At 39.9% G+C, this 20,014-nt stretch overlaps 1 protein-coding gene across 1 annotated transcript in view; it reads left to right on the top strand.

Moving 5' to 3' along the window:
* thsd7aa (thrombospondin, type I, domain containing 7Aa) overlaps positions 1 to 20,014 on the top strand; it is a 243,676-nt gene that overhangs the window by 95,704 nt on the left and 127,958 nt on the right. Inside the window, exons 4-5 of the mRNA XM_020621420.1 lie at positions 8,083 to 8,264; positions 15,397 to 15,552. Of these exons, the coding sequence (XP_020477076.1) occupies positions 8,083 to 8,264; positions 15,397 to 15,552 (338 nt within the window). The remainder of the gene's footprint in view (positions 1 to 8,082; positions 8,265 to 15,396; positions 15,553 to 20,014) is intronic.

Raw genomic sequence — 20,014 nt, 5'->3', positions numbered from 1 at the left:
CAGCAGTGTTGGCACACTTTAGAATTTCATTGTACGTGTTACAATGACAATAAAGGATTATCTTGGCTTGGCTTGGCTTGGCTTGGCTTGGCTTGGCAGCTGCAGCCAGGTGCAAAATGGAAGAGAAGCCGAACACATTATTAGTGGGAGGAATGAACAGCTGGAGTTGGGGCTGGCTTTGGTAATGGCCAATCCATTAAATGTTGATGGTGTTATTTAATGTTGTGTCTTCTTACATTTCTAAGAATGACTTTACCAAAGAGCCTAGCATTTTAGCATTGGACCTCATAATCTATTGAGCACCAAATAACAATGTGGTGTATTTTATCGGAGTACAATCATGCTCACTTTAGTCAGCGACACAGGTGCGTTTAGACCCCTTTTACTGGGGCCCGTGCCCCAGTACTGATCTGCTGTGTCCCAGTAAAATCACATGTTTGAGTATTAACAAGCTCATATATCTGGCAATGGATTATTTTAGATCGATAATAATGGGAAAATAATCGATTTGTTGTTCTAATCCAGAATGTCAAAACACAATACGAGCTGAGGCGCAGTGGTCAGGGTTGGGTACACATGTTGTGCACGTTGTAGATAGTACACTGCAGCATGCACACAGCAATCCATGTATTGGCACAGAATGAGGTATATGATGGGGAATAAATAAAGTTTTTGAATAATATCGATGATCTTATTTTGACTCAAACATTATTGACTCCTGGAGATGGATGTAAGAAAATTCTTCAGAGGAGGCCGAGACAGGAAAGAAGCTCATAGAGACCTGACAGTAGCTGGTAAATAAGCCAGTGTTTATTTATTTAGCTAGTACATAACCAGGTGTGGACGTTGAATGTGAAGTAAATTCTGTACAGCTCTGTACATCAGTACATATGATCAGCTGGACTGCTCTTAAAACATTATTTACTACATGTAATAAAATGAATGCCAAGTATGTAGCATAATACATCACACATAGTAATTATGTTGACGTTGGACTGTTCATTTAATGAAGAGCCTATAGCATAATATTTGATGCTGTTGTCACTCAGGCCAAATGATGTTTGTTTTATGTGCATTTACAAAGAGGTGACTCTGTGGCAGGAAGGCAAAGTGTGGAGGGAGCTGTGTCTAGGGAGACTGGTGTTGGACCCGCCATCCACTGCACAATGCCATTTTAAAGTAGTTGGACTTATGTGGCCTTATTAGTTACAAAACATGCTGAGATTGTGTGTTTGTGTTTTTAAATGAATGATTTGTTGATAGATTAACTTGTTGTGAAAGTTTAAATTTAACAAATCAAACAGGGGCTGCTTGACAATTAGTTATTAGTTTATTATTGTGAAATGCAGAAGAATGCAAAGGAGTGTGCAACACAGAGCCAGATTGTTTCAAGACGGGACTGTTTCACTTTAAGTAGCAGCAGCCGGCAGTGGAACTGTGGGCTGAGCAAGGGAAGTTCATATAGCGCAATGTAGAGCACATTTCATTCATGCATGGGGGCCTGTGCCCTGATACAGCTTTGTGTCTAGCAACATCCCCGGTAAGAGACTTGAAATGAATTAAACTGTCCCATACTTTAAGCATTACTAAAGCATGTTAACAGTGCAGCTGAGACTATAGCAAATCTACTAATGTCATGGTCTGTGGGTTTAGTAATGCCAGACAAAGAGTGATTGGGGTTGGCTGATGCAGGTGGGGTTGTTGAACGGGGACTGTTGGGTTATAGGGCATGTCCCTGTGAAGAGATGTAGGAGGCTTACACCTGCTTTCTCCTGCAATTTTGGCTGCAGTTCCCTCCACAGCAGTGGTGGTAAATCAGGTGCTGAGGGTATTTGTATAAATTTCCATTCTCTCCTTCCTGAACAGGAACACCTTAAAATATATACTGCATGAGACCAAACGTGCTAATTTTAGTAGTTACACTTTTCTGCTTTCTCTCTGGTGCAAAACCCCACTCTGACTCTTTAGTAAATATGAACACATGCAGTTTCACTGTTTACTGCCAAAAAGAGAGCCGTAAAACCAGAGTAAATATCCCCCTTAATGATTTTTATAGACTTAAGCAACAATAGACATGTTTGTTTTGTTCCCTTATTCATCATAACTACATTCTTTCTCCCTCATTGTTTCTCTTTCTTATACATTTCCAGCTAGGAGTGCCACTTAAAAAGGTTTGATTAAATAACATTTAATACATACTTAATTCAAGTTCATTTGGATCCAAACTACAGTTTACTCATAAACTGTGAAGTAGAACTGATGTTATTCTCTTCATTTTTACTCTTCAAGTAAAATTTTGACTACTTTACTTGAGTGACAGGATAATGTTTCTGCAAGATAGTTGCAGGGCATACACATGCCTCAGTATAAGGCTTTATTCACTTACACACTGTGAATGTTGAATTTGGATAGACCCCCCCCCCCATGTTCTATTCAGGGACATTGATAAAGTCACTCCCATAGATCCATGTAGCCAAGGGTGTGGGTTTGGTTCCAACATTGGCTGAGAAGCCAACTAGTTTGTTTACATAGAAGATCTCCATCTATAGTATGATTTATATTTATTATTTGGATCCTATTTATTTTTAGGGCAGTTTTAAAAATGAGTGAACAGGTGCTTGTCAAACCAAATTTTTCTTATGTAAGATGTTTTTTTTCAAAACAACCTTAAATTTGTTGACTTTCAAAGGTTATATTTGCTGAACTTCTCTAGTCTGATGCAGGACCAACAAAATAATTCATTAATTGTGACATTTTCATGGGGTTTCTAGACTGAAATTCAGCTCATAATTTGATATATCCACCCATTTTATGTTTTCTCTTGCTAGCAGCCTGACTAGATTACAGATGACAGAGTCAGCTTGCTGGATGACATTAGCTAACATGGTTAACTAACATGAGTTGACATTATTTTCCACAGTGGGAAGCCTGGTGACATTAGGTAGCATGCAGGTTTTCATTTCAAATCAACATGACTATTGGTAGAAAACAAACAAGCAAACTGCTGATGTCTTTTCTCTTTTTTGGTGCCATATCAACTAAGGGCAAGATGTGACCTGGACAAAATTATGTTGTTGTGCAGGCAATAAAGGAAGGAGAATAAGTCATGTGAAAGGCACAAATTTTGCCCATGCTTGAGGTATGCACTGACAGCCCTGATAACTTGTCAGCACACTGGCCACCAGCTATCATCTCCTTCATGAAATTTGCATGTAATATGAGCTTCAGGTGGACCCCTCCCTTTCAGTCAATCACATGCTAGCATGCCATCTTGAAGATGTAGCCTCAGGGATGGCACATCGGAATGATCTAATAGGACTTCACTCCTCCCAGAATATTGGCTGGGACATGACTCTACTGTCCAGATGCAAAACAATGCCCTTGCATGTAGCTGTAAATCCCAGATATACATAGCGTGCATGCTACATTACATCACACACAGTGGACAGGCCATACAGACAGGAGCAAAAATACTGAGCTATGCCATGTAACTGCTTACAGTATATACAGTACATGCCCCTGAGAACAACGCATGGCAAGACACTGCCTGTATGAGGGCTTGCACTGAAAACAATAGGTGCTCGTATTTTGACAGTTGTCATCAATGGGGATGAGTATTGCCCTTTGGTCTGTCAAGCTGGTCTCAGTTATCTAGCGACAGCATTGGGTTTGTGAGAGATAGAGTTTGGTAAAGGCCAAAGCCTCTAAATACAAAAGCAACAGATAAGGAAAAGGTAACCATTTACCATACCCATCAAGCTGAGTGAAGATATACCACATATTACTATTAGTCAATAAATATTGCAATGGTTTTGAATGAGGATGTCTTACCACTGGTACAGATTTGAAAGGTCTGGTTTTACTCTGTCTATAACCCTTGCATTTAATGCAAAAATTCATCTGCTCCCTTTATTGGCCATAATGTGAAACAGTAAATGTCGATCCACTCCTCCTGACTTTTCTTGACAGACAGCAGGAAGAGAGGGAGCAGCACTCTGTGACACTGAAGAACTGCTCTGCTTGAGTGTCTCCATCTGGGCAAGCTAAAGTCTCAATATGCAATGCTTTCTCAGGGCTCTTGTTGTCTGTCCCATAGCAGCTGTGCAAGAGACAGCATGTCAAAGAGACCTTGCTCATGAAAATGCAGCTTTTTATTGGTGACCGCAAATAAATTCCATTATCAGCGTAGATAGAGACAGGATTTTATTTCCTGACCTGCGGGTGGACCCGCAATGCATTACTGCTGAATCACACTGCTGCCAATTCAGTAACCAGACACAAACCCATCCATGAACAGTCACCAGAATGGACACTATTTAGTGCTTACAAAAAGCCTCCTGCATTGCGAAAAGGTCATTCTTGCTAAAAGTTCAAACTTAAATAACATAGTCATATGATATACTAAACATCCATACACCAATCTACTTATCTTTTATTTATTTATTGTGTGGATGCTGTAAAGCATACTATGTTTTCCAATTATTTATTTCTTTATTATTATTATTACTATTATTCTAAAATGTTCACCTCTTCAAGGACATTCATACTACTATTCCGAAGTTTTCTAAACTTCATACATTTTAAATATTTAGCTTTATTTTGAAAATCATGCCCCATTCAAATGAATGGGGAAATTCTACTTCAGCAAACTTTCAGCTATTTCAGCTATCCAAATGTTCAGCTCTTCAAGGGCATTCATACTACTATTCCGAAGTTTTCTAAACTTCATACATTTTAAATATTTAGCTTTATTTTGAAAATCATGCCCCATTCAAATGAATGGGGAAATTCTACTTCAGCAAACTTTCAGCTATTTCAGCTATCCAAATGTTCAGCTCTTCAAGGGCATTCATACTACTATTCCGAAGTTTTCTAAACTTCATACATTTTAAATATTTAGCTTTATTTTGAAAATCATGCCCCATTCAAATGAATGGGGAAATTCTACTTCAGCAAACTTTCAGCTATTTCAGCTATCCAAATGTTCAGCTCTTCAAGGGCATTCATACTACTATTCCGAAGTTTTCTAAACTTCATACATTTTAAATATTTAGCTTTATTTTGAAAATCATGCCCCATTCAAATGAATGGGGAAATTCTACTTCAGCAAACTTTCAGCTATTTCAGCTATCCAAATGTTCAGCTCTTCAAGGGCATTCATACTACTATTCCGAAGTTTTCTAAACTTCATACATTTTAAATATTTAGCTTTATTTTGAAAATCATGCCCCATTCAAATGAATGGGGAAATTCTACTTCAGCAAACTTTCAGCTATTTCAGCTATCCAAATGTTCAGCTCTTCAAGGGCATTCATACTACTATTCCGAAGTTTTCTAAACTTCATACATTTTAAATATTTAGCTTTATTTTGAAAATCATGCCCCATTCAAATGAATGGGGAAATTCTACTTCAGCAAACTTTCAGCTATTTCAGCTATCCAAATGTTCAGCTCTTCAAGGGCATTCATACTACTATTCCGAAGTTTTCTAAACTTCATACATTTTAAATATTTAGCTTTATTTTGAAAATCATGCCCCATTCAAATGAATGGGGAAATTCTACTTCAGCAAACTTTCAGCTATTTCAGCTATCCAAATGTTCAGCTCTTCAAGGGCATTCATACTACTATTCCGAAGTTTTCTAAACTTCATACATTTTAAATATTTAGCTTTATTTTGAAAATCTTGCCACATTCAAATGAATTGGAAAATTCAGCCAGCTGATCAGCACACACTTTCAGGCACGAGGGGGTCACGCCATCTGGGCCTGGTGCCTTTGTGATCTTTAGTCTCTGAAAGAGTCCACGCACATTCTTTTCACAGATCATCTGGGTTGGGGTGAGGTTTCTGCTGCTGATGGGGTGTCTGAGGTGGAGTGGCTGAGAGGTGTGAAGTGCTGCTTATCAAACCTGCACATTCAGGTCACCTGCCAATTGATGTTCTCCACAGCATGGGGGATGGATCCCTGTAGACAGTGACACTCTGACACAAGGTCACTGGCTGAAGACTGGGTTCCCATCTTTTCACTGTAGCTCCTCTTTGCCACTTTAATCTCTTTAGTCAGTGTGTTTCTGGCCTCCTCCTTGGCACGATGAAACTGCTTGAGTTTTATGAACAGTCATTTATAAGGCATTGCTGTGAGCACATGGCATGATAATTAAAGTCAGCATAATTTCAATATGAAAGATGCAGTATGTAAGCATGATATTATTCAATTGTTGTTGAAAGGTTCATATAGTTAGAAATTAAGCCAATTCTTTTGTTGGAAGCACAAGAAGTGAAGACAGGAGAGGACTGCTTAAAATCAGCAGAAAGTTTACTGAAAGTCTGATCACAGGTAGGCCTTACAGTGCTGGGATCAGAGGGACAGAGCTCCCGCAGGAGTTCCATTCTCTAAGCCCTGAATTATGTTTTAACAATACATTTATCTTCTTGGGCTGCTCCGCCCTGGACGGAGGTACTATACTCAACACTTCGTAATCCTGTTAGTCATTTGGCATGAGTAGGTTAACTCCTGCCTGCTGAAATGTGATCAAAACATGTGTGTGTGTGTTGTGATATGATTTTCCAGGCGGTAACTGAACAATGGGTCATCTGCGCTGTAGACCCCCTATCTGTGTAATCCAATTACAGGACAAAGCAGGACCTCATGAATACAAACACTATGTCTACTCAGAAGTTAAAGTAGACAATTTCTACTTCAGTATCACTTGACTCTTGTTGTATCCGGTACTTTTTTACCATGCTAACTCTGAGAGACAAAGCAGTCCAAGTAACTTCAAAACAGTGCTGATTTATTCAGTGAACACAGGTAAAAATTAACATTACGCGCTCAGGTATCTTGCACCTCCAACATGCACGCGGGCAGCTGAAAGATGAAAGACCCTGAACCACAACAGGCCTATACATTATATCACTTCGGGCTAACCCCATTCTACAGAGAGAGACGCCAAACTGTGATGTCTCCCGGTGCCAGCTTTGCAGCTGGCCAGAGCAGTAATCAAAACATGAGGAAAATCAATGTGTGATTGTCTGTTGATTATGTGGTGTGTAGCTAAAAACATTCTAACATGACCTCTAGTGACAGGCCATGACATTAAACATAAGAAAATATTATGGCTATGGCTACAGTTATACATGTCATAATAATAATATTAAACATCCTGTCTTCTAACAGTCATCAACTTTCTATCTAGTTATCCTTGACCATAAGCAACCTGCAGCAACTCATGAGAATGCCTAAGCATTTAACAGCCTGAGCTAGACATCCTGTCTACACTAAACATTTCTAATACATCAAGTATCTAACCAATATCTATCTGACTAAAAATACCTAACACTCTCATCAATACAATTGGAAGATATATATGCAAGCAAAATAAATGTATTAAAGTAACCAAAGCTCAGTAGTTCTGGACAATCATCAATACAGTTTTAACATCTATAAGGAAGGAAAGTAAAGGTGTGAAAAGTAACTAAAAGACAATGAAGAACTGAAAAGTAACTAAAGGGAACTAAAGGTATGAGAAGTAACTAAAGTTTATAAAGTACCTAGAGTTTATAAGACTCAAATCTTACAATATGCAGTTGTATTAAGACCAGAATCACATTGCAATAAAATAAAACAAATCTTTGTTTTGTGGTGATAAAGCAAAATATACATTAGTATTTAAATGTATAAAAAACTTTAAAAGCATTAAATTTGTCAAATTTTACACCGAGTTGGTGAATTTAATTAATACTTGGACTAACATAGCTTTTTTTACCTTCCCGGACAAAGCACTTTGCAATTTACAGTGACCTTTGATCTGACTGTTATAACTGTACACAGTGTATGCACCTGTTCAACCAGTGGTTTTTGGACCAACAACACACCTAGAGTGTGTATGACAGCAACTCAACAATGCAAAATGACAGAGCTCCTTCCTCTTACCTCTTGAAGGCTGATACAGATACTGATTAAAAACAATTATACAACTGACAAGCTCACTTCAGTAGTGTCAGTTTCTTTCTTTAAGTAAAAAATGGGATCTGACATATTGTATCAGACTAACTCTTCTTGTTTCCGCTACTGGTATCAGTTACAGCTGGAAGACCACAGAATGGACAGAATGCAGGGTGGATGTGCTGCTGAGCCAACAGGACCGTCGGCGTGGAAACCAGACAGGGTTGTGTGGAGGTGGGATTCAGACTCGAGAGGTCTACTGTGTCCAAACCAGCGCTGATACACCGACCAACCTCAGCTTGCTGAAGAGCAAGGATGGTAACCTTCCCAGCATGCATTTTTTATATGATCTCTACTCTTCTCTTGTATTGCCAGTAACATTATTTCTCCACTACAATACACAAAATATACTCCTGGGCAGGAAAATCTCATCATTATTTTGAACCTATAGGAAATGAATTTAGCATCACTTTCATTCTCTACATAGGTAATTCGATTATACAGTATCTTAAACCCAGTGTTAATAAAAAGGACTAATTTACTTTTTCTGTATAAAAACACACATTTATTTTAGATGTAAAGAGTTATTATAAAGTTGTCTCCCTTCAGGATGATAACTCCCTGGGTAATGGAGTCCACCAAGGGTGTCCCTTGAAATGTATAGCATCAAAGGTGTCACTTTTTATGATTTTCATGGACATATTTTATAGGTGCTGCCAAGGAGTAGCAAGTATTCAGTTTTGTGGCTTGTGCAGAAAATACTAGGGCTGTCAAAGTTAACATGATAAGTTTCACTGCCACAATTTTCTTTAATGTGCATTTAACGCATGCGCATTCTGTGATTATGACCCTCAGCACACCCCATAGTTTGGCAAATCAGGACATGATGGTGCAGTAGAAATGAGCAGAAATGGATAAAGAAAAGGCTCTTTTGAAATGCAAGTTCAGCTTCAAAACCCTGCTAGATGGTTCTTTCAACAAGACCAAAGATATTTGTATTTACTCTCGATGGGAACTGAGTTACCACCGGAGTCTCTAATACCATTTGCTGGCCAAGGACACTGCTAATGCAAAGAGCCCTCCTCCCTGAAAAGTAACTAATAATTTATAAAATAAATATAGTTGAGTAAAAAGCACAAAATTTGCACTGAAAACATAGTGAAGTCAAAGTATGAAGTAACAGAAAATGAAAATACTGAAGTACAGATACCTCAAAATTGTACTTAAGTACAGTACTCGAGTAATTGTTCTTACTTACTTAAGATTAATTTGAGATGAATCACGGGTTAACTATGGAAATTGGTTGACAGTACTAGAAATACTCTATTAATAATTGGTGAAGCAATTAGTGACAACTTATAAACCCTTCATTATAAAGGGGCATTATATCTAACTCATATACAGTATATTGAATAGTCAAGGAGAGCACAATATATGTTAAGATCATACCAAAGATTTAAATGTGATCATGAAAAAAGTTTGTTTTGTTGGAATCACCACATAATCATTTGAGCTTCATGTTGTACAACACAGCATGCAATTTTGCAACATAAAATATGTATTGGAAGAAACACAGTCAGACAGATTATGTTTTTCATTGTCCTGCTAAAACATCTTTGGAACATTTCTGTAAAATGATCACTAACACCATGTTTCATTTGTTTTCTGACAAATATATTTGCTTTTGGCATCAAAGGCTAAGTATTTGTTTTATGGTTCTTTTATGGTACTTTTGGGGATACTGTGGTCCCAGAGGTGGAGTGGTTCATCCACGAATCATGGGGTTGTCAGTTTGACCCCAGGATCCTCTGTTGAAGTGACCTTGGGTGAGACTGAGTCCCAAGTTGCTCATGGTCACCTTGCAATGCAGCTTGAGAGGCATAAATTGCAAAGTGCTTTGTCCAGGAAGGTAAAAAAGCTATGTTAGTGCAGTCCATTTACTTAACTGAAAGCACTTGGCTAAGGTTAGGACAAAATAGTTAAATATTAGAAGGCCAACACTGACTTGTACCAGGACATAAACTCCTGTCTACAGTGTCTTGTGCTTTGCTTCCCTCCATCACCTCCATATGGCTTCTGTCATACGTTCCAGACAGCAAAAAAATTGCTGAACTACAACCAGGCAGCAATTACATTTTCTCCAAAACATATAGGCAAAGCTGCTTAGTCAAGGTTTTTTGACGGAATGCTAAAGACTGTGAGCAAAGGCCATAATGAAAAAAACTTGCAGACCTTCATACTTGTCACTAAATCCACAGCTCAGTTCCAGGTCCAATTGTATATTACAGAGAAATCATATCATCTAGCAAAGGCTGTCATCAATTCTAACAACAAGAATGGTGCAAGTAGCAATATCTTAAAGAAAACTAAGAGGGTTTATAAAGTAGATTACAGCATTTTTGTAGCATGTTTGGACATGCTGGTTGAAAACTGCTTGATGTTACATCTTTGAAAGCTGAGCAAGTGGCACTAAAAATGCTGTTTATGAGCTCTTGAATCATCTGCTTAGATTTGAGTTTCACTTTCCAGCTCTGATATTCTACTGCTTTACCAGCCATTGTGTGAACCAGGGAGAAGAATTTAAATAGTTTCCCCCTCATATTCATTCTGGGACTGAGCTATGTGAATATACTAATGTATGTGCAAAAGCCACACAGAAAGCAGAGCAGATGAAATATGAGCTTTCATGTAAACTGGTGGCAGCTCTGAAAGTGTGCAGGCAGGAAGTGGCCTGGTAACACACTCATACTTATCAAGCAACTCAGTTCATCTGACTGTGAAGGCTGAACTGGTGTCTGCTGTGTGAAATCATTCAGATCAGATGCCACATGCATTCATCTTTCAGCCTCAAGATTTCACATTGCCAAGTTTGTTAAGTCTCATGCTTTCCAAAGTTCCTCTTTATACACAGTAGGCTATATTGTCAGGATTAGATAGGTGATAGTGGCTGCACATCCACATTATTATTATTATTATTATTATCCATTCCAGCCAATCCCAGCTGACATTGGGCAAGAGCCGGGGTCCACCATGAACAGGTTGCCAGTCACACACACACACACACACACAGTCACTCACTCACTCCTATGGGCAATTTAGAGTCTCCAGTCAACCTAAACTGGATGTCTTTGGACTGTGGGAGGAAGCCAGAGCACCCGAAGAGAACCTGGGCAGGCACAAGGAAAACATGCAGTCAGCTGGGCTTGAACTCGGAACCTTCTTGCTGTGAGACAACACCGCTAACCACTGTGCTGCCTTATTATTATTATTATTATTATTCCCACTTGTACAGAATATTTTCCAACACTGAGATTACACATCATCATCATCATCATCACCAGTATGTGTTTTCTACTCAGAGCCATCATTTTCAGTACCTAAGTAACACAAGGAACTCCAAATCTTGAGGCTGACAAGCTCAGACACCTGGCAATCAATCAAACATGCTCCCAGCCAATTTCATTTTTAGCAAAAATGTTTAATGGAACCTTAATAGATCAATGGTGACTGCTTTTATCAAGACAACAGCAACTGTATCACTTCTCAGTTAATATGTCTGCATGCAGTGGGTGATTTCATTGTGATGAGACAAGCATCTGTGTGGCGGGAACCCATAGCCCAATTAAGCTGATATAATCTTATCATCTACTTTTGATGGTCAGCAAATCCCAGCACGACTGTGATAGCACACAGTAATATTTCTGAATATATATCATTCTCATTCTGAATTGTGGGAGCTACTACCATCCCACATCCCTGCTTGTTCTTTATTTTATTTATTCACGGTTGAAAAATGAAATACTTTCTCAGTTGCAAAATTCTGTCACACTAATGCAAAGATTACTGCTCGCATGGCACATATTTTTTGATTATCATAATCATCTTTTTCTTGTTCCTGATGGCACATATTTCATAGCCATGGTCTATGTAAAACTGTTACTGAGAATGGGAGAAGCAGTTGTATTAGCTGTTTTTTCCTGTACTGGTTCCAATCGATGGGAAACCCTTTTGGGAAGCAAATAATGACAAGCTGTTTTACAGCTGTGACACTGTGATGCCTTGAATCCCCACCTGGAAAGGAACTTGGAATCAGGTTATTGATAGCACACTGTAGCACAAGGCGGCAGCCTCTGAAGTTTCTAATTTGGCAGCTGTAAGTGCAGCTCAGGGAAGACTAGACCATCTGGCAGCTACCTGAGCAAGGTCACACTATGTGGGTATTTCCATTAATCAGCCTTTGTTATGGTGGTGGAGCAATGCTCAGTTTGGACAAAGAGGGAGGAGAACAAAGAGAACACTGTCCTCCAAATGATGTTAATGGGTGATGTGGATCAGAAGCTTTTTTAGAAAAAATGGGATGTCTGACTGTTCAGTTAGTGTGACTATACATGGGCATGTTGGAATTAAAGTTTGTGCTCTTGGATGCTCTTAATTCAGCACTTGTTATTGTAGTGTCATGTTTGCTAATCTTCTGTATAATGTTTTAGGATGTTCTGGTGTTTTTACAGCCAGTGCTGACAGTCTGGTGGGAATCACTAGTGTGTTCTGTCAAAATGATTTTCTGCTGGGTAGCAGTATGTAAAGTATTTGGTCCTGATGTCCATCATCAATTGAAATGTGACACCAAGAATCAGAAACAAATTAAACTGTGAGTTTATTCCCACCCCTAGGAATGATATTCCACTAATCACATGGTACACCACATCATATGTCTTAGGGTGTTTTCACACTTGGTATCTTTCAGCCCTCAAAATGAACTCAGAGTAAGTAATCAGCATTTTCTGTGTAAATGTGAATGCTCAAAATCAACTCAGACTCCTCTGAGATGAACTGAACTGAAATCACCTCCTGCCGGGGTCTCAGTTCGGTTTGGCTCAAGTGGTTTGCTTAATTTGCATTGTGAACATGAAGTGCTCCAGGTTCACTTCTAGTCTCTTGCATGTAAGGGCAGAAACACCAGCAATCTTTTGAAATATCTAGCGAAGGTCCATCACAGAGAAGTGCAGTTTTCCACTGACTAGCTCATAGTTTCTCTTCTTGCCCAGGTATGATATTTATTTAAGCAGCCATAAGCCCGTGAATGGAGTTAACAAAATTATACGAATATGGGTTAATGAATCAAAATAACCATTAGCCAGCTGAATGTTGTGGGTTCATTCATAAATTCATTCTGCAGCAGTCAAAGCCTCATGTGAACTATCGTTCAGAAGTTCAGTTTTGCTTGAGAGCATTCAGAGCAGGGGCGGATATAATGATTTAGGGGCTTGACGCACCTTTCAGTAAAAGTACTGTCAAAGAAAAAGTCTTGTATTCAGTTTTTTCAGTAATCACATTATAGTTTAGTGGGTTGTTCAAAACACACTTGCAATTTGCTACTCAAGAATGTTAACGGAAGATATGAAAAAATAAGAAATAAAGCAATAATAATGCTTACCTTCTTTTTTTTACTTAAAAATTTATAAAAACAACTGATAGGAGTAAAGGACCAGATTAATAAGCAGTATTGGTAGTAGTACTGTTAAAAATCTTAATGATACCCATATGGATGAGTAGTTTGGTGCGCAAAATAAACTACTGCACTTCTCCATAACAGAACAAAGAACACATCAAACTACAGCTGTCTAGAATGCACGGACACGCTCAGGGTTTCCTTCAGTTTTCAGCTCCTATGAGAGTGAGGGGCTTCATTAGGACCCCAGTGCAGTGGCGCATCAAAGTGAAAAAAAAAACTACATTAAAAGTACTTTACCACATGCAATAAAAATAGACATAGTAGAGAATCCTTTGGCATAAAAGCCGCATGTGAAAGCAGTAAAGGCCTGACAGCTCCAGAGCCACCGTAGTATGAACAGAAAGAGGACTGGGGCCCATCAGAGCTGAAGTGGACCAGAAAGAGAACTGACTCCTCTTTCCAATGTACTCACAGTGTGAACACCATTAGATCTGAGTCACTTTTTTATTGGTCCCGTTTTTGGTCTACTTTAAAGAGGACTGAGTTCAGTTCATTTATAAGGGACCAAGCATTTTCATACTTGAAACAAACCAAACTGAGACCACCTCTCTTCTTTTGGAGTGTTCACATTTATGCAAAAAAAAGCTAGCTAGTCACTCCGAGTCATTTTAAGGGCTGAAAGGGACCAAGTGTGAAAACAACCTTAGACAAAACATAACTGATATTAGTGCATTAGTGAAGGTCTGTGCATTATTAAAATTCATTAACAGCTATACACAAAGACCACTGCAAAGGGCTAGGTATGCATGGTCAATTACACCATATACCCAAACACGCTGTTAATATGAAAGAAAGACTAAGTTCACTGAAGAGAAGGGTGGAGTGGAATATTCAGAGCACTGCAGTGATTAACCACTTCTCTTAGCCATACATTACAAGTTTCACACAGCTGTGCCAGCCACAGTGGGGTTGACATAAATGATTCATGAAATACAGAGCACAGTTACAGAGAGCAGAGAAAATACTAATGTTGTCTTTGAATGTTCAGACTGGCAACATATGACCTCACAACTCTGCAGCCAGTGGTAAATGGTTTTTAAAATTTCATTTTCTGAGAGTTTTGTACATTTTGATTTTCACAGTCCTGTGACCTTTATTGCCAGTGTGATGTAAATACAATAGTCAGTGCTTTTTATACTATACATCAGTTAATGAATCAACATTATTTGATATAGCAACTCACATATAACATTTTGTATGCAACATGATGTATGCACACTATTAAAGGATGCACCCATTATCCAAGCTAAGGCAATTTGCATGTGAATGAAGCAAAGTGAGAATGATCCTTCAGCCTGATGACCTTGCAACTGTTTGGAGCTGAGGTCCACTGAGAGTCAGGCCAAATGGACAAGACTGCTGTACCAGGAAAAGAACGAAAGCTCCATTGTTTCAAAGTTGTCCATTTACTTGAAGATTTGGGGGTGCTTTGAATGAAAGAGCAGTATGTTTGCAAATTCTGGCCTTGATTTATCTGAAAGGCTTTGTTTCTGGGGGAAGGTAGGACTCTGAAGGGAGGGTTACTAGGAGATTAAACAACTGACTTGTCTTTTTTTCCTCTCTTTTTCACTTTTGTTTCTTGTCTTGTCTGTTCTTGTTTAATTACAGATTTCACACAAGCACAGCTGTGAAAATAAAAATAAGTTCCTCATGTATAAGTTAGAATTTCATATTTTCTTAGAGGGTGGTGCAGAGCACTGTCTTAACAGTCTAGCTTCAGTTTCAGAGCATGGTCGCTTCATCAAGCAGTATTTGGACAATAATAAATAAGATCTATGGTACATGCTGTGGACACAAATTGTGGTTTTCAACATGATTAATGTCCACAGTTTTTCTGCTCTGTCACTGTATTTGATTATATTTTGCTGCCATGAAAACCACAGTTCTTAGCATCATCATTCCTACAGTGTGCCACTAATCCTGTCTCTGTCTCCATAGTATTGCGACCAGTGAACAGTGATCTGTGTCTGGGCATCCCCCCAAACACCACCCAGCTCTGCCATTTTGGCTGTCCTGTAGAGTGTGAGGTGTCATCGTGGAGTGCCTGGGGACCCTGTACCTATGAAAACTGTCAGGATCAGGCAGCCAAGAAAGGTAAGAGTTGAGAATACTAATACTGCTGGCTGATCAAGTAGTTAATGCAGTTCTCTAGACATCTCACCTGGGAAACTGGGTGAAACCACCACCAATGAGACCAAATTTTCTTTGGCTTCAACAAAAAAATCAGCTATAACTGAAAATAGCTTAGTTTAGCTTAGGATAAATGCTGCTAACACAAGTAGCTTAGAACAAAAGCTGTTATTTAAAATAACTTACCAAAAACATGACTCTGACTAGCTTTCTATTCATCATTGAGCGCTTTCAATAAACTTAGCAAATTCGTGGACAGCACTGTCTATATATCTTAGTTGTGACAGTCGTTCTCAAATCTGTTTTGTGTCAGGCTTAAAGTAGCCAAAATATTGCTACCATCATCTCATCTTGTTTCGCCAAGATAATTCTTTACTTTTAAGGTTGTGGGGGTTGAGCTACTCTGAAACGCTTGAGATTTTTTACAAGGGAACACTCACCTCCCCTGACTTTCTCACTTTTGGCACCACAACAACAGCATGTGGTATGTTAGTCAGTCAGTGGGGTTGATGCAGTCTCTGCTTCAGCCCTAGATTATCCATGGAATAAGGGCGCCTGCCATGACTAATGCATGTTGACTCTGCCTTAACGAAGTGCCTCAAATAAAAGGATGCCAAAAATTCTTTATGCATCTTAATGATGGATCTGCTACCATTTGCTCATTAGCTCACTGCACCACTTGCACTATTGCCTGCTTTACACTGTGTAAAGTGAACATGAACACACATCCTCAAGTGTGTGTGCCCTTACTGTCATTATTCAGACACAAATGGACTCTGGGGTGGGGCCTTGTTGCCAGTCTATATAAAAGCTTTGGAATCCAGAAATGCCCTAACAGCATGTGTAGTGTGTACAACAGTTTGATAACCCATTGTGATATGTGAGGTTTTCAGTATCACTCGACCGATTGCAGCGACATGTCTCACACAAGTTGGATGTCCTTTTTCAACATTTGCCCAACTTAGAACTGTAGTACATCAACACCTTTTGGTTGTGTCCTCTACTTTCCTCCCTCTTTTGAAATAGGATGGCATTCACAGTGCCGTCCTTTTCATCAACATCCAAATGAGCATTGAGCATGGTATAAGGATTTGGAGTGGCATAATTTGTAGGGACCACAAGTTTGTTTACAGATCGAAGGTTATGAACTATCCTGTAGTCAGGTTTCCCAGCTTTAGGCATTATAGGTGTGTTCCAAGGAGAAGAAGTAGGAATTAAAACTCCCGCTTGCAAAAGCGCTTTAATTGTGCAAAAGCCCTTTAATTGTGTTTTGGATGCCACTGATTTGCTCAGGCTTCAGTGGATACTGAGCTCTGTACACTGGTACCGCCCCAGCACGTAGAGGTATGATGATAGGCTCCACATGGAGAAGTCTCACATCTATAAGTCCAGAGGACCAGAGAGAAGTGGGCAGACTATCTAACAATGTCTGAGTAAGCAGGTGATCTATGTTCTCTCTGCCATGTCTCCTGGGAAGAAAACACTTTTCCAGTGCCAATGACAACTGTGAGGAATGATTAATAGCATAACACTGAGTTGAAGGTGAATACTGAAGATGCTTACTCTGTGTGGGCATCCAATCAGTAGCTTTTGTACAACTATGTACCATTGGACCAAGATTCTTAGCTTCACTTCCCTCACCCACTAACAAAGTGATATGAGGAGCTGAATTTTCAGACAGGGCATACAAGTCCTGAATCTCAATGGGCAGTGCAGCCAAAGCTGCCACTCCCTGAAGCCCAATGTACAATTGTTGAATGTCAACTGTGGTTGTTCTCTGGGATGTCTCTATTCCCTGAAGAAAGCCATCCCACAAATCATCATAGTCCTCAACCCCGTATAGAAAATAGTTAAAGGTGCAATGCATGTGTTCAGTAGGTTCTGTGTATTTAGGAAGGATGGAAATCCAGGGAACCCACAGCTTGAAGGTATTCCACAAATCTGTTTTTTCAGGTGCAGTTACAAGTCCCCACCACACCTCAGCTGAAGAATCAACAGACAGGTCCATGCCTGAGGGTGTGGTATATAACATTTGTCTGAATGTTGCTTTTGGAGTTGCACAGTGTTGAACAGAGCCATCAGGAAAAGTGATGTCAACATGGCACAGAGACATCATCATTGTCAGATTTAGTGAACACATTATGTCATGAGCCAAAAGATTAAAGGGCAGGAGGGGGAAAGCAAAAAAGAATGATAAAATGACAGATTGTTCCATCTACAAGGAACTTTTTCGGAAAGCGGCCACTCCTCTGTGTGTCCCGAGAAGCCAACAACAGGTATGGTATGCCTTGAAACGGGGAGTGGCATGCTAAGTGTGGAATACCAGGCTCCTGTGTCAACCATACACATATGATCTTAACCATTGATGGTTACCTTAACTAGTGGTTCAAGAAACATTTCCTAGGAACACAGTGCGTCCTCTGTTACCGGTTCTGGGAAGCCCTAATGTTGAGGCAACTGGTGTGAGCCAGGTGCTTGATGTTGGGCTGGTGGTGGGAACCACTGAACATATCCATCCTGTGGAGGTGGGTAGACTTGATACTGGTATCCCAGTGCACCCTGCGACTGCTGATATGAAAAGGGACATTCACGCAACCAATGTCCTCTTTTGTTACAAATCCAGCACCTGCCATCTCTTGGCGGAGCTCTTCTGAGAGCCCGAGATCCTTGATCTCTTCCCCATGACCTGCCACAGTACTGAGGTCCACAGTACATGGGAGCAGAATTCCAAAGGTAAGGTGGTGCAGTCAGCTGTTGAGCAAAGGATTGCTGCTGTGCATATGGCTGTAGAGCATTCTGCACAGGCATTTGGTTAGCTGTGATTTTAGTTTGATGAACCTTGTCTTGCATTTCTTTCAACTGCGCTTTAGCTAACTGTGCCTGCAAAGAAGAAAGTTCCTTTGCATTCTTTTCTTGTACGTCCAGCTCATTGTCAATATACTGAGTGACATAAGCTGACCACTGCTCAAAGCTAAATGTGTTGAGTCCCATCACTTGTTTCAAAAGATGCTGTATAGATGCTGGGAGGGAAGCCTCCACAGCACTGCGAAATAGCACCCCCACGGTGTCACTGACAGCCAGGTCCTCACCACTGTAATTCTGCCAGAGTTCACACACTCTGACCAAAAAATTGACTACCTCGCTCACCCTCATGAGGTGGAATTCTACACAGCTCAACAGAGCACACCTGTATTGGGAATTTTTGGTGTATCACCGGCCAAAGCCAATGAATTTCAGTATGGAGTGCAACATTATCATGATCCCCAGTAGTATTTGCCATTAATTCTACCTCCCGTAACATGCTCAGAGAAGTACAGGCCGTAAAAACATGTCGTAAATCTCCAAGTGCAAGCACAAATCCTGCACAAGCACCTAAAAAAGCCCTAATCCACAGTGCACCCCCCTTTTCAATGTCAGGTAGCTGGGATATAACCATGGCCATATCTTTAAGGCTAAAGGGAGTGTAGGTTTGTGTTATCTCTCCATAAGGTGAGGCAATGGCAGCTGGTGTGAGGGAATGTCCAAACAGTCATGGATGTTCCCTCGCCCTCTCTGCATACGTTGTGATGAGAAATCATGCACTGTGCCATCCCAGCTGGAATCACCAGCATATTCAGAACCATGAGACTTTGCCGGCACTGAAACATCACAAAGGTGCCTTTCTTCCTCCTCTCTGAAAGATGCAGAAGTACATGAACCAACAACTGGAGTTGTGAACTGGTCTAAACAGCCAGATTTTAACTCATTTAGATAAGTCTGTGCTCTAAGTCTGTCAGTTTTACCTCCTGGAACTGATGCTGTGTGCAAAATTCCTCCCTGTACAACCACCAGGGGTGCTATGCCCTGTGTTGCACTTTGTGGCATCTGTCTAGATAAGCTGTTCTTTAATATCGGCTTCCGCTCTCTACGTGGAAATTGTGGGGAAGACAGCTGTGTGTGTATGAACTGCACTTTGTAATCAGAGCTGGAATGTGCAGCTGGCACTGGAATGTCTGTCTCTGGTTGTATAACAGTGCTACTTAGACTTGCAATAACTGAATTTGTAGAAGGTGTTACTAGTGCCTGGGACAACATGAAACAAACATTGGGGATTTTTATTGATTTCCAAAAGGCTTTTGATACTATTAATTTTGAAATTTTACTTGACAAATTAGAAAGGTATGGTATTAGAGGTTTGGTGTTGAAATGGATAAAAAGTTATTTGACCAACAGACGGCAATTTGTAAGTCTGGGCGTGCACCAATCAGATTTTCTGGATATAGTATGTGAAGTCCCACAGGAGTCAGTTTTGGGTCCTAAACTTTTCATACTGTATATTAACGATATATGCAATGTTTCTGAATTACTGAACTTTGTACTATTCGCTGATGATACTACTATATGGGCCTCTGGGGAAGACCTACAGCAACTTTTGGGTTTGATTACT

This window comes from Monopterus albus, unplaced genomic scaffold (genome assembly GCF_001952655.1).
Source record: "Monopterus albus unplaced genomic scaffold, M_albus_1.0 scaffold259.1, whole genome shotgun sequence".
NCBI classification, from domain to species: Eukaryota; Metazoa; Chordata; class Actinopteri; order Synbranchiformes; family Synbranchidae; genus Monopterus; species Monopterus albus.
The sequence above is the reverse complement of the archived record's forward strand: the minus strand, read 5'-3'. Positions and strand labels throughout refer to the sequence as shown.